The sequence below is a fragment of the Phalacrocorax carbo genome, chromosome 1, assembly GCF_963921805.1.
Source record: "Phalacrocorax carbo chromosome 1, bPhaCar2.1, whole genome shotgun sequence".
NCBI lineage: Eukaryota > Metazoa > Chordata > Aves > Suliformes > Phalacrocoracidae > Phalacrocorax > Phalacrocorax carbo.
Window position 1 is genome coordinate 100653849 of NC_087513.1, and position 16337 is coordinate 100670185.

At 40.5% G+C, this 16337-nt stretch overlaps 1 protein-coding gene across 3 annotated transcripts in view; it reads left to right on the forward strand.

Annotated features, from left to right (window-relative positions):
- The window catches only part of EPHA6 (EPH receptor A6), a 520098-nt gene that overhangs the window by 484486 nt on the left and 19275 nt on the right, over positions 1 to 16337 (forward strand). For all 3 annotated transcript variants that reach the window (XM_064468758.1, XM_064468741.1, XM_064468750.1), the window contains one exon: positions 8569 to 8718. In XM_064468758.1, the coding sequence (XP_064324828.1) occupies positions 8569 to 8718 (150 nt within the window). The remainder of the gene's footprint in view (positions 1 to 8568; positions 8719 to 16337) is intronic.

Consider the following 16337-nt stretch of genomic DNA (forward strand, 5'->3'; position numbering starts at 1 on the left):
AATTTTACCTATTCACTGCCCAGCCTGTATTGTAGATTCTTTCTACATACACTGCCAGCAGGACATGAGCATTGGTCCCTGGGGGATGCCACTCTAAAAACTGACCTTTTCTTTCTGACTGACTGTCTCCTGTCTTTTGACCAGCTACTTATCCATGAATTGACTGAAGCTTAAAGAACTGGCAAACTCTGTCAGGATAAACTGAGAAGTGACCTCACAAAAATGTGAGCAGAACATTTAATTCATCAGTTACTGAGATATTAGTTCTCCTCTGCACTTTCTGATGCAGCTGGGGTAAAAACTGAAGCAATGGTACTTGCAGAGTAGCTCAGCTGCATGATGATTCTGATCATCATCATCTGCATATCTGTGTGTGGCACTATAACTCTAAAAAGAAAAGCCTGATTTTTTGTGATGTTTCTGACTCATTTATAGAACAAAATTTTGAAGAAGCTTCATATAAATAAAATCTAGCATACCCCAGAGCAAGCTGTATATGAATTCAGTATCTAGGTTCCTACATTCCCTCTAGTACAACATCCCAAAGAACGGAATATGAAAAGGTATACTGGAGACAGTACCATAGCCTATATGGTGTTAACTCTGCATTTAAATAATTTTCACTTTGTCCTCAATTTTCAAGTTTCCATATGCTTCTGAGTTTTTATTGGCCGCTTCTAACTGCATGGTGTGGAAGGAATTATGGCAGAGGTTCAGGGACAGGACAGTAAAGTATGAATGACCTAGGCATTATGTTGGCACAGAGAAAGATCACTTGATTTCTGAAACATGGGAACTGTCTGCTATGCATGTGGAAATCACTAGCTGTGAAATCGTTAAGGATAGATAATGACAGGAAGTGTTCAAGCAGCGCATGGTAATAGTTCACTTTTGATCCAGTAATAAACAGTTCATGAACCCTGGGCAAGTCAGGGGCATCATTTCAGAGACAAGTCTTTGCTGATGTTTTTAAGAAAGCATAGTGCCTTGTAACATCTTTCTTCAAATTAAATTACTCGTTTTTAGAAAAATATTGTATTCAGTAACTCAGTTATGCTGTAAGAATGGACCTTGTAGCAAATTCCTTTGTTATGGAATTGTGCAATGTAAGGCGTCCTTCAGATAAGCGTCTCAGAACAAACCCCTTTCACCTTTTCCATTGGCTTCAGTAGGACTACTTATGGGAGCAAAGTGGATAGGCTCTGGATGTGCAGATTGAAGGACTCTGTAGGAGTAACTTTCAAGAAATTGTTAGCACAGCTGTAATGTGAGCTGTGCTAACACAGCTGGCAGATAGCTTGAAATTGATGCTCTTGAAAACAGATAGATCTTTGCCAGAAATAATGGTTTCAAGAAAAATTACATTTTTTTTCCTATCATTACTGTGAAGTAGTGCTATAGTTTCTAAACTGGATTTGGTAGAGATGCATGGTTCTGATATTTAATTTCAGAAAAGGAAAGGGTTCCTCTGTTTCTGAGGGCCAAGCACCCAAAAATGTAAAATTCACTGGTGCATTCTTAATCCTAGGGAAATGCAAAGTCCCGCTCTCTAATACGTTACGAGAGTCTTGGCCCCATCAGTCTCACCATTACCTTTCAAAAGACCAGTCTCAAAGAGGTTTTGCAAAATACTTGCATTTATCCATCTTTGTACAATTGTCTAGTTCTTATCAGGGCTCTGAGGACACCATCAGTCCTCACTGGCCTGCCTAGTCTCCCCTAGGACTTCTCCCTACCCCTGACCACAGGCCCAGAACCCTATTTCAGCTCAGCCTGGGGCCACCAGTCCCTGCTCCAACAACATTACAGCTGGCCAGCCCCAGCCCTGTTGGACTGAATTTGTTTGGATTTGCTGGATTCATCTTGACCTTGGCTTGCTACCTTCGCCTGATGCTCACAGGACTGTCAATAGCACTCATTGCCATCACCACCCTGCCCTGTTCATCCCCCCAGGGCATCACCCAGCCTGTGTGGTGGCCACCCACGGCTCCCCTACCTGTTGGGAGCAGCCCTGCACTTGCTGCTTTCTGACAGCTCTAGCTGTCTGTGCTGATGTGTAAAGCAGTTAACTTCTGAAAGCTGGATCTCTGTTTTCTGTTTTCCATCTTTCCCTTCTTCCTCTTCACTTTCTCCCCTTTTCCTCTTCCAAAAAAATCCACACTGAGCTTTCAGCTCTGGAAGAGTGGGACCTCTGCCCATTTTCAACCACGGACCCCTTTTCTCAATCTCTGCAAAGAAGTACTTTGTTCGTTTAAAAACGAACCAAATATATATTCTTAAAATAAATGGGTAATAAATGAAAGACTTGGGTCTTTCAGTGAGCACCTGAAAGATGCTCACAGCATTGTAGATGACAGCATTGTGGCTAACAAGAAAAGATGTCTGTAGTCCACTTAACTACACAACCAAGAGACAATCATATCAATCACTTGGTTTTGGTAGTTTGCTATATCTTTATGATTGTATAAAGTTATTTAAATTGCACTGTCAAGAAAACATGAATGCAGGACAGACATAAGTGGTCAGAAATATTCACTACCATTTCACTTATGTGGATTTTGAGGGTCCAAGCTATGGATTTTTATCAGACTTTTTATTATCTTTCAACTCAAGTGAAGATCAATGCCTCAGAACAGGCAAGGAACTGCATGTTGAAGTGTTTTGTTTCAAAGAAAATGCTACTACTACTGAGAATCCCAGCTGTTTCAGAGAGCATTCCTGATTTCAGAATTCTTCAGTTTTTAGCAAAGTATTATTTTAATTATTTAATTTTTGAACTAAAATTTTATAGGGTAGGATACATCTGTTTTTCCTGAGGTTTTGTGTGTATGTGTACCACTGATCAATTTGTCTTGCTGATGACCTTTAGGAAGACAAAATGGCAGGCTGGGTGGAGTATTTTGGAGAAGCATCCTGCTAATGTTAATGCCAGTTAACATGAAGTGTTCCTGATGATCTGTGGGCGAATGTTTCATCTTGGCCATTTTAGTTCTGCCAATGTCTTAAGTGCTGATTCTTTCCATCCATCGACAGCTTTCCCCCTTTTTGAAGACAGAAATACACATGTATCATAGGGGTTAATAGTCACTAAAATGACATATTGGCAAAATTATAAATAACTTGTTCTGAAATATTGGATAGCTAACTTGGGGAAAATCAAGTTCCACATATTTGACTTCAGCATTGTTAATCAGGATGTTTGAAAGAAAATTAATATTTTACCAGAAATTAAAAGACAATCCAGTCTTTTGGAAAATCAGGGGGTTTTGTTCGTTTTAGTTCTGAGGGAAATGAAAGACTGGTAGAACTGACTGGAATTGGGCATAATGAGAGCAAATTCTGAAATGCCTTTGCAGAGTAGTTTTGTTATCTTGCCATGTAGTTTCTCTGATATTCCAACAGACACTGGAGAAGACTGTTGATAATACTGAATAGTTTTAAGTTATGATTTGAGGATGCTAAATTCTGACTCTTTGTGACTTTGCACATGACAAAGTTGATTCATATGCTCAAATAAAAGCATCACTCCAGTAAAGTGGCATAAGGCTTTTGTACAGAATGATGAATTATGTCCAATTTTTAAAACTAATATCTCTCATTACTTTTGTCTCTCTCCATTCTGAAGTTCTTTTTTTTCCTTATTTCTGTCATTTGGGGTGCAGAAAAAGACAGATACTACACTCGTGTCATGGAAAATTATTGTGCGATTCAGTAACATTGTACATAAAGGAACAGTAACTGACAGATGCGTAGGAATTACTGTGCCAGATTAGACTAATGGTGCACATAGTTCAGTACCTTTTGTCCCAGAAATAGACAGGTCTAGATGTCTGTGCATCTAGAACGGATGGGTTTGCACCTCAGCATTTAGTATAACTGCAGCCAGCTCTGTGACAGTCCCTTTGCAGTGTCTGTCATTCAAGGAAAATGTGGAACAGGCTTTTCAACAAAAACAGACATTGTTTCACATCACTGCTAGTTCTGGGACATCAAGAATCTGAGGCACTGCGTTTGCTTCTGGCCGCTTATATGCGTTGCTGTCTTTGCACTTCCAGTAGGAGCTCATACATCTTACCTTCAGTTCCATATCTAAGGTTCTCAGTGGTATCACCCCTCACTTTAATTAGCTAGCAGGGCTTGCCAAAAGTTCTGGGCATCTAACAGGCTTCCTTCTTTGCTTCTGTACCCTCTGCCGTTTTTTACATACGCATTTTGAGCTTGTGGATACATCCAGACCTGCATCTTGGTAGAATAACAGGCCATAGCTGCCAGTTACATTGTTCTGCTGGAGTTTTAAAATATTATTAAATATTTAATTAAAGAAATTGTTAATGCTTCTAGTTTTTAAAAAGATGTCTAACATGTTAAAAAAAAAATCAAATGGGAGATGGCAAAAAACACGTTTGTGGCCTGTTGGACCATATATAATGTCCGTGTCAGTTGCCTCGCCGGGGTCTTTTCACACAACAGATCATAAGCACTTTGTTGTTATTGTAAGCTCAAAGAAGAGACAGCGTTTGCGGAAGACTCTCTCTCTTTCATGCATAGCTTGAGGTAAAGAATGAGGCATTCTGCAACATGTAGTTACAATTCTGTCTTTAAATGTGTGGCAAACTGTGCCACTGCCAACTCTGTAGGGAAAACAAGTGTGTCTGTAGGTGTGGGTGGGCGAGGGGGTAAATTTCATTTCAAGGGCTGATCTCTAAACAGTTCTACAAGCTAAGCAATGTGAGCCTAATATTCTAATTCCAAGGGGACTCTTGACACTGCATAGTAAAATTGCTTATTAAATTGCAATCAAGAAAAAAATCAGGAGATAGACATTATTCAGCTGGCAGCATACAGAAAAAAAAAAAACCCTGAATTCTAATTATTTGAATAGCAGTGTTAGTGTTCTGTTACTATGTGAAAATAAAATTAGCTTATCACTGATATAATTATTAATGTATGAGATAAGGCAGAAATACAGTTCAGTTCCTAACACCCCTTCTGCCCCTTCCCGCTGCTCGCCAAAAAAGAGAGAATAACCTAAAAGCACAACAGGCTTGCATAAGGGCTTTCTGATATGGGGAGCTGTGACAGATTTCATTACTACAGTAGTAAAATGTAGATGATTTATAAATTATCTCAATTTGAAGGTGGGGCATTGTGTAAACAGTAAGTATTGCATTTATTATTTTCCCAGTTAGATCAAAATGTAAGAAGAATTGTCCAATATCAGTAACATTGTTTATTACTCTAATCAGAAACAGGAAATATATTTTCAGCTACTCTAAACCTTATGTGTTCTTTTACTATGCATGAGCAGCTATTATGACTGTTCAGTCATATACAGGTAGTCATATACAGAAGGTAGTCATATTGCAATCTCTGCCTTTTGAATGGCTTTCAAATAACTAAACCAACTTTTTTGCATAAAAAGATACTCTGCAAACATAATTAAGTATTGAAATTTACATTTTTATGAATATAACATCTTCATACATAAGATGAATCCACTGTAAAAATTTTAGAGGCTTTGCTTCACTTTGTCATTACAGCAGCGCAGAAGAGTTCTATTTTACATTACAATGTTGAACCCATCTTATGCCCTTGAATGTGAACTGCCTTAAATTTTGTTAAGGCTGTTCTCCATTCTCATTTTCACACTCAGTGAGCCACTACTGTTTCAGTCCAAAAGGGATCAGTCAGTAAAGCTGTATCATGAAACTAGTGCTAAAGTCTAATCAGATTCTTTAAAACTCATATTTAGCCAATAGTTACAAATCTAGCTCCAAATGCTGTTTGAGATATGACCTCTTTTTTGAGTATAATTTGGGAATACATGATCAGATTTATGAAAGGACACACTTAAAAGATAATTTTCCTATTATGTTATCCATATTATGTTATATTATTATGTTATGGACATTGAAAGTAAAACCTGTTAATATCCAAATGCCTTTTATTTGCATGTAGAGATTTGTTTTCCTTACAAGAAGATATTCAATTACTAAAATAAGACTTAATAATAATAAATCATAGTAAATTTGTTGATTCATCAGTTTGTCTTGATAAACAAAGTCTTACAGTAATACAGCTGTCTAAACTGGTAGACTTTTTTTTCCTGTCATCTCCTGAGATCTGTGATAAGAAAGGAAAACATGAACTTTTTCTTTTGCATCCTCCCTCAAATGCTGGTGTGGCACTCCAGAAAGTATCTTGAGTGGACATAAAGCAAAAGGCAGCAAAGGGGATTGCTTGGAAAGAGGAGTTCTAGACAGTAAACTCTTGTGCTGGAACAAGTGTATCATCTTCTGTATCATTTGTCAGCCAGGACTGATATGCTGCTGATGAGAAAGGGCTTTTAGGGTTGTCAGGCAGTGTCTTGTGATACAGATCAGCAGGAAAGTTGTTTACCTTTTTAAAAGTGCATGTGTCCAGGTCCAAAGGATTTAAATGCCTACCACAGCCCTGGGACTTAGACCAGGAAAATAGGCCAGGATTGTCCGCAAAAATCTGCAGAAGCCAGGCATATAAGGATGGAATTACATAAATTTGACAATAAATTGTTTAAAAATAAAGGACTAAACGTGATCCAGTAAAAAGTATAAGGCCCATAACTTTGTGGTGTGAAGAGATATTTCAAACTACATTCTGCAGTTAGACCCTAAAACTGTCTGTTTCTCAGAGAACACATCCTTTTGCTTGGACAGTCCTCTGTGTAGTGTACATTTGGGGCACCGAATATCTAAATCTTCCACTGCCTTACTGCCTTAGGAGGCTTGGACACACCTATCCCACCAAAACACCATTGCAACTAGACCATGAGATCAAACACCAGATGCTCCGATCCAATTTATTTGGAAGGTTTAAATATTCCCTGGGGAAGAGAAGAAATTAGGCTGGTCTTTCCTTGGAGAACATCCTATCACAAATCTCTTTGTCATCCTATTTTTCCATTCTCATACCCCCAAAATCTTGTAATTGCTTCCCAAGTGGAAGAGCTGTACCAGGAAGGGACTAAGAGCGTCACACCCTGCAGTGCTGGCTAGGGCAGGCTCAGAGATGGCAGCAGGTGGGGCGTAAAGCTCTTTGCATCTCTGACATGCCAGGGGAGTGATCCAACCACCAGGTTACTGGATTAAGAAAAGGGGGTGGGGTGCTCGGTCAAAAATACAAAAGCAAGTATTACCTTTACCCTTACTACTGTTAAAATCAGTAGGTGGTTTGCCATTGACTTCAACCATGACTTAGCAAGCAAAGGCTTTAAAAAAGCAGCTGCAAAAAATTTAACATCATACAAAGGACATCTTAACCATCATGCAACATCAATGTTAACCATGCATTTTTCATCAGCAGGTGAAACTCAGTGATGAGAAGTTAGCTTACTGGCACATCACCACAGGCACAGAGCTTTGCCTTTGAACACTTTTTGGTAGAACAAGGATCTTCTCAGTCAAAGTCAGGCCTCAACAACGTGCAGACAATTTTTTATATATTCAAAGCAAATTAAGAGAGATTTACAGACTTGTTTTTAACTGTGGCTTCTCTTCAATTGCCAAATGGATGTTCTAGTTCATTTCTTCTTTTGTTTCTGTCAGAAATACAATTATAACGCCAAGCAGAATCTATTACTGCTTGTTGAAAGCAACTACTGTGAAGTGAGCTCAGCTTTACTGACTGCCTCCTTCTACCATCTAGTGGCACCTTAAGGATACTGCTCACTTTAAATTAGAGTTACATGGAACATTATAATAAATATATACTTTCAAAAAGAGAAATGTATCTGGAGAAGAAATACTTTGTTGTGAAAGGGGAAAACAGTTTTCATACATAAACTATTTATGGGAGAATAGACCACGTTCAATGGTATAAATTACTCATGTTGGAGAAAAATTGTGCATACTGGGGTTTTGTGAAGACTAAGTCGGGTTTATTGATTGAATTCTTACGGATTATTTTTTTTTTTTTTTGGTGGTAAGACTTGGATTTTAAGTTGAAAGTTGCAGAATGGAACTATTCAATATCCTAAGAAAACATCTATTAGAAAAACATTTGGTTTGCTATTTCCCTGGATATTTAAAGACACAACAAAAAAATTTAAAGATATTATCAAGAGTAAAGAATAATAGAAAGGTTATAGTTTCCTTTCTGCTTACATAATTTTATTAAGTGCCTTCAGTGCTCTGTTTTGCAATAGATATTTCTATTCCATTTAAGGAAAGAGTTTAAATGTCAATGTACTAGGAATTTCAGGCTGGGATATTTTCAATGAAAAGGCATGTTCTGCCTAATTATATGACTCTGAACAAACATGAATCATCTAAAATGCTTTCTGTTCTTTGAACTGAGGTTTCTTTTTTCACAAAGTGCTCTTTTTGGTGAATTAGACTACAAATGAAACTAAATTTTTATCAAGTTCTGAAAAAGGTATATTTCTTCCTTTCCACTTGCAGCAAATTGACAGGGCAAATAGGCAGAAGGCAGAATGTAGAATCTCAGCACCCAGGATATCTTTTGTTTTCTTTTAAACATCTGTTGTTTTGTATTCTGGTCATATTGATAAGCTGTCAACATATTTTCCAGGGTGGGAAAATCCCCATAAGGTGGACTGCTCCTGAAGCTATAGCTTACCGGAAGTTCTCTTCAGCAAGCGATGCGTGGAGCTATGGGATTGTTATGTGGGAAGTGATGTCCTATGGTGAAAGACCATACTGGGAGATGTCCAACCAGGATGTAAGTACTGCTGAGGACTAATCTGCAAGTCGTTGAAATGTTCCTTGAAAATGATTGTCACTTCCTGCCCTGTTTTGCTTTCTCATTCACTTTCTAGGCTGGAACCTCAACTTACTTAATTCAACATAACTCAGTCAACTTCAATGGGATAGTTAATTGATGAAACCCAAAGACCTGGCCCCTCTGTAACTAAAACCTTTACTAGCTTCCTCCCATGGATTAAAGACATACTACAAAGAATTGTAGCCAACTTGCCAGGTTCTGATGCTGACTGTATGTGGCTTTCACCCAAATCCTTAGGAATCTGCATCAGATATGCAAGTCGATGCAGTTCTCAGTCAAGCTATAAACCAAAACTTGAGGGAATACTGGAACTATTCTGATGACAGAGCTGGCCCGTTATCTCCAGTACAGTCTGACAGCACCCTTCAATGGATGTGCATGGTTAAATTCTAAAAGAGTTAAGCTGCCATGAGGAATGTATTTGCCAATTCGCCTTCCTAAGAATTAAATGCATTCTGGTTTGCTTAAAAACTATATATAGGCTTAACCACAGTGCAGGACAATAGTCCTCCCTCTTAACAAACTTATGTTTTCCTCTGACGTTTTTTTTTTTGCAAAAGCTGTGGCCAAATAAGACTTCCCAATTAAAAAAGCCCACATTTGCTTCTAGTAAAATTGAAGGCTTGCCCTAGAAAATGAGCATGGGAAAGGGGGAATGCTTTTTTCTCCACCACAATTTACATTTTCACTAATTCTCTTATTTGATGGATCCCCATGACAACTAAAACTGATATACTCTGTCTTCACACTAGCATCAGTCTCATTGTCAAAATGCAGAATACCAGCCAACCCATCTTAACCTCTCTCATATATGAGCCTAGAATTCCTCTGCATTGGTTCTGAAGAGTTGACAAGACTTTTCCCAGATGGCTGTTTATATTGTTGCTAAGTTATTCAGCTGTTCAAGTCTGTTTGCTTGTTAAGGCTGATCAGTCATTTGGGGATAAGGATCTGAGAGCAGTTTTCATTTAAAAAAAAAAACAAAAAACAACAAAAAAACCCACAACAACAAACACCCCAAACCCCAAAACCATAATTCAGACTGTTTCAGGAAGAAAAGAAAAAAAACTAACCTAAACCACCCAAACCAGAAAAGACCAGCAGAACTAATAAAGCTGTATTTCCTTTAGATTTGTACTCTACAGCCTCCGCAGTACCATAATCCTACTTCTCTCCAGCATTTCTTTTGTGAGTTTAGCCTTTGGAATTGGACCACCTCTCATGTACATCATTCTCCCCTGACAATGCCTACAGCCTCCATCCTCCCTCCACACACCTTCCTGCCAGCAGCCCAGCTCCCTGCTGTGCTCCTTAATTAACACCAGGTGTGGGACGATACATGCTGTGCCTGGTTTTGAGCTAGGCTTCTGTTGATTGACCAGGCAGTGGTGGCTGGTTGACCCATCTGAAGAGAACAAGCAACGACTGAGCTGAGACAGACCTCTTCTTTTCAGTGGAGACATTATTTTGGTACTATCTGAACTACAAACACATCGTGGATCTACTGTGAAATAAGCAGATAAGCCCAGCAGGCTCAATTCTGTTTCCCACAACTAGCAATCTGTTGGCATTTGAGATGCTCTAGAGTAACAAAGGTTTCCACATGCAGCTTACACAGGACAGGCAGGAGACCTGTGTCCTTCTGGAGCAAAAACTGAAGGCTAGACAGGATACCCTAGGGATTCTAAAATTAGATGATACCTAAGCTTAGACAACTGAATTAATGCTATTTTTTTTCCCTGGGGCACAGTGTCAAATCATCTATGTATAGATTTCTCATATAATTAAGTCTCTGTGTCCTACAACCAACTTCATGCCTCTGCCCAGCTGCTGATTCTTACACAGCTTGTTTAATTTGATTGAAGTGGCCCAATGGGTTCAAAGTTAAAGGAGAACGAACAAGCTATGAGTACTAACAATATGAGTACCCCAGCCTCAATATCTTGCCTGAACTGAGAGCCACTTGTCAGCTCCTGAACTGCCACAGCTTACAAACACCAATGTTTTCCTTCAATGTGCTGGTTTTGGCTGAGAAGGGGTTAATTCTCCTCACTGTGGGGGTCGGCTACCTTTCCAGCTTCCCGCGCTCTGCCGCGTGGCAGGAGGGGCAGGGCCATGGCGGGGGCGGCTGACCCCGACCGGCCAATGGCAGGTTCATTCCATACCACGTGACACCATGACCAGTATATTGAGGGGGGGGCAGTGGCAGCGCGGGAGCAGCGTGGCGTCGGGTCGGTGGTCAGCAAGTGGCTGCAGTGCGTGCGGTTTGTTTCGGCGGTTCGTTCCCCTTCCTCCCCCTTCCCCCCCCTTCCCCCCCCTCCCCCGGGGCTTTGCTCCTCTCGTTGTTCTCCTTTACATTGCATTTCTACTGTTGTTTCTTTTAATTTTAATTATTAAACTGTTCTTATCCCAACCCACGAGCGTTACCCTTCTGATTCTCTCCCCCATCTACCGGTGGGGGAGTGAGCGAGCGGCTCTGTGGGGCTGAGCTGCCGCTAAACCACGACATTTAAAAAGCTACATGGTAAGATGTACTGTTTTAGGAGCTGATTGCTAAGAGTTAGGATGTCACTTCAGCATTGCAATAGCAGAGGGTGCTATTCTTGAGCTAATCTTCTGTTCAGAAGCAAAGCTGAACACAGCCATGGCAATATCAGCCTGTTCATTATCAGTATGCTGTTGCAAAACTTGATTACTCTGTATTGCATGGAATGCACTTGGTACCAAAATGCATGTATAGCCTCAAATTTTCTGCCTTCCCAAACTAATGCAACAGTTGGTTTCACTGTGAGCCTTCTTTTAATGGGAGATTGAACAGAACAAGAAACTGGGAGAAAGGTACTAGCAAATCACAGAATCACGCAACAGGTGAGGTTCAGGGACCTTTCAAGATTGTCTAGTCCAGCCCCCCTGCTCAAGCAGAGTCAGCTAAAGCAGTTTGCTCAGGGTTTTGAGTACCTCCAAGGATGGAGACTCTACCACCTCTGTGGGCAATCTGTGCCAGAGCTCAGTCACATGCACAATAGAAAAGTGTTTTCTCACGTTTCTTATGTTTTGTGACCCTAATGGGGCACAAACTTGTCCGTTCAACGTTCTCGGAGTAGTAAGAAAAACATCTATGTGTGCCTTTACAAGTGAGGCTCACTGGGAAGTTACTTTTTCCCTTCTACCCCCATTAGCACTGCCTGGTTGAGGGACTGCCCTATCATAAATGTAGCATCAGCTCACAGTCCTTCCCGCTGTGGGCCCTGTCAGTTGCCACTGGCACATCCTCTGAGCATATCATGGGCAGTAGTCTTTTGCCTGGTTTTCTTTGCTGTGTAATTGGTATTTCATTTCTCCTTTCCCCCTGCAGTACCCTATTCATGGTTGGATTTTTTTTAGAGATTAAAGAAGGCCATGAAGCCAAAGATACTTCTGAACAAAGTCAGACCTACCACGGTGCCTGGCTTCTGTGCAGTGCCAGTGCTTCCAATTGCAGTATCACCTCTCCATAACTCTGCCTCTGCCCCTCATCTTGCCAGTCTGTTATTTAGCTGCAGGTGATGGTAGTGAGTACAGCTCAAGGAGGTGGGGAAAAGAAGATGCTTTTTTGCTGTATCATCATGTCCCACTGTCATGCGGTCTTGTGCCACAATATGGGGAATTTTGGTCTCTATTCTAGTTGTGAGTGACTTCATCTGGTATTGGGTCAACTCTCTGTAAGAAACTCACCACCATCATCTCTTTTATTTCACCTATAACCATAAACCTTCGCCTCATGCTGGCTCCATTACCAGCCCACCTCTTGCCTGTCCCACCGCTGTTACCTCTATCTGGGGGGAGAGAGAGAGAGACTTCCTATCAAGTCCATTCGGCCCCACTGTTCACCTCCTAGGAAGAGGGTTTGAATGGCTGGTAGGACCCTCACATAGGGTCCAACTCACCAGGTGAGAGTAATGCACAACACAGACCTTTATTCTGGCTGCCTCTCCCTTTCTTTGAGGCTGGCTTCAGCCCATCCTTTTCATCTCTATTAGACCCTACAACATATCTATTCAAGGCCATGGCAGCAGTGAGAATTCATAAAGCAACCCCTCTGTTTACAGTACATTAAATGTTCTGCTACAGCATGAAAATAGCAACACTTAATTACTCCTATATCCAAAATAGAAGTACCTGTTAATACAGTGTAATGGTGCAGGCCCAGTGGATGCTGTTTATGCTAATGATGTGGATTCCTGGGGACTTTCCCTGCAGTTCAGCAACTCACAGCACAAAGGACTCCTTTTCTCCAGAGGCCTACCCACAGGCTTTCAGCGCTGAAATGTTAACAGTGAGCACCTGTGACCTTCTAAATACATTTAGTGACTCCAAATGTCATTGGGAAATTTCAGGGTATTGGACATATTGTAAAGCTTACTTTGCTGGATACCAGGACATATGTTATAGTACAATAAATTACCTGGAATTCACATGGGCTTATTTTTCAGAAATAATAGGACGTTACCAAAGGTCAGTGATACTGTACATATGGCAGAGAAAATAACAGAGCGGGGCATGCGCTAGACAGAGTCACAAAAGACACGTTATGCAACCAACTGTTGATAAGGTATTACATAAGTATAGTCAAGGGTCCTGCTGCAACAAAATGTCTGGCAACATTAACATTACAACACTTATTGTGTTTTGATCATAATGAAACTCTTTAGTTAGCAATGAAATATTTAATTGGGTGGGGTTTTGTAAACTACCAAAAGTTTCCCAAGTATAAACTCCACAGAGCTGGGTCTATTTTTTCATATTCCATCTTACAACTTGATTTTCTAATTAAACAACTTTGGAAAATTAATTCACATTTTTAGACCATGGCTAAGTGATGTTTCAAGTGGCTGATAGTTAAACATTCATTTCTTACATGCATAACACAGAAGCCAATGATATACCCACCCCTACCCAAAGGGGGGCAATGCTAGGAGAAGTGAGTTCAGTGCTGTCTGACGTGGTGCCTATTTGCCATGTAAACACATCTTCAGTCAGATGAACAGTAGGGCTGAGCTAAGTCTACCAAGGGTCTCTTATCCGACCCCTCAGTCACAGAAATCAAATCACGAGGAGCCAGCACGGGTAGCACAGAGTCCGAGCTGATGCAAAGAGGAGTGTTAAACTGATACCTGTCGCTTAAATAAACCCAGTCTGATTTTCAGAGGCTACAACCATTTGCAAGTACCCACCAGGTCAGTATAAGCAGGAGAGACCCAGCACCTCCGCAAATCTAGCATCCTCTATTTATATTCCTAAGCAGGGATTTTGAAGCTGAACTTTGGGTAGCTGAGTTTGAAAATGTCTCTCATAAATTTTTTAACACTGTACATGGTATAATGTAGATGCTTTAAAATGTTATTAACTTTGAGAAATGTTCTTGTTTAAGTAAATAACCATTTTATTATTGTGGTAAGTCACTTCAGACCTGTGTTGGTGCTGATTAATGCACTTCTTAGATGTGTGGCAGGCACCAGAGGTGTCCATTAATTAGGGCTGCTGCACAGTCTGTCATGTCTTATTGCTTAATTAATAAATATTAGCTAAGATACTGAACTTTCCAAGGAAACTAGTGTACTGATGAACAGATTGTGCTAAGAGCCTGGCTTGCTAATGCTCATGTGAGGAAAGGAAGATTTATATTCCGCGCATTTGGTTTGTAGAACAGCTGTGAGTGAAGTCTACTGGGACACCTGTTAGAGGCCACTGTATAAATTAGTGCATGTTGCAGAACTACGGTATTAAAAAATATATATTTAATGGATTGTAATCAATATGCAAGAAAACTACTGTAGCAAACAGAAGTCCTTACACTGATGAAAATTTCTTGTAATAGTAGAAAAAACTTACCCTAATATGGTTCTTTCAACCCATAGATATCAAAACACTTGGCAGGCACCCGGGACTGGCTCCATACCATGAGGCATGAGCAGCTGCCTCTCCCTCCTGGTAGATTTTTCAGATGTCAGCAGGACACAGGGACAATGTCCCTCTGGACTTTCTTCTGTCTCAGGCTCATTAAAAAATCTGTCAGTTAACTTTCAAAAGCAAAATCTATGTTACTGTTAATAATTAAACTATCAGAAAGATTACAGCTTAATTTTCAGATGCCATTTTTGCCAACTTAAAATTATTTTGAAACTAAACATGCAAAAATTTGATGTTGAAAATATTTTTCAGATAATTTTGGTGTCATAATTAATATTTAATATTAACTCTGTCTTCAACCTTTACAGCTATGTCTAACATCAAACAAAAATGATAAAACATATTCAGCACGCTCCAGTGTTTAATATCACACTGTTAGTATCATCTGTGTAACAAAAATTTATTTAAAAAATGGTCCCCTTGATAAACATCAAAGCCTAAGCATTAAAAAGCATGGAAACAATTAGCTATGTTAACTGTAAAAAATATTCCCTTTCCCTTAAGGTTTATATTCTTACCTGCCAAAAAGCATTACTTGTAAAATCGACCCTGCTCATTTTACTCACCTTAATGCTGACCCACAAAACCTTCTCATGAGTTTTAAATATAGGCATCACTGAAAATAAGCTTACAGCCTCCTTCTCAGTGTTTGACTGCAGTACAGAATATTTGCATGTTTTCTTCCTTTTGATGCCCATCAAGTGTTCATCACAAAACCGGAACTATAGAGCAGCCAGAACTAATCAGCCTTTTTGTTAGCAGACTCAGGACTTCATATGTATAGAAAATAAGCTAATATTCCTATCCTTTTGGGTTGAAATAGATGGGATATTGATTTCACAGAATCATAGAATGTCCTGAGTTGGAAGGGACTCACAAGGATCATCGAGTCCAACTCCTGTCCCTGCACAGGACAGCCCCAAAATTCACACCATGCATCTGAGGGTGTTGTCCAAGTGCTTCTTGAATATTGTCAGGCTTGGCACTGTGACTGCCTCCCTGGGGAGCCTGTTCCAGCGCTCCACCGCCCTCTGGGTGAGGAACCTTTTCCTAATATCCAACCTAAACCTCCCCTGGCACATCTTCCTGCGATTCCCTCGGGTCCTGTCACTGTTCACCAGAGAGGAGAGACCAGCACCTGCCCCTCCTCCTCCCCTTGTGAGGAAGCTGCAGACCATGATGAGGTCTGCCCTCAGCCTCCTCTTCTCCAGGCTGAACAAACCAAGTGACTTTAGCCACTCCTCATATGGCTTCCCCTCTAAACCCTTCACCAACTTCGTGGCCCTCCTCTGGACACTCTCCAGTAGCTTTGTATCCTTAATGTACTGTGGCACCCAAACCTGCACACAGCACTCGAGGTGAGGCCATACCAGCACAGAGCAGAGTCGGACAATCCCCTCCCTCGACCAGTTGCAATGCAGTGCTTGATGCAACCCAGGACTCAGTTGGCCCCCCTGGCTTTCTAGGGCACACTGTTGGCTCATGTTCAACTTGCTGTCAGCCAGAACCCCCAGATCCCTCTCTTCAGAACTGTCCTCATTGACTTACAGGGATCTACCTGGAGTAGCAAGTCCTGCACAAGTTCAGGCTTGATTGGGAGTTTATCA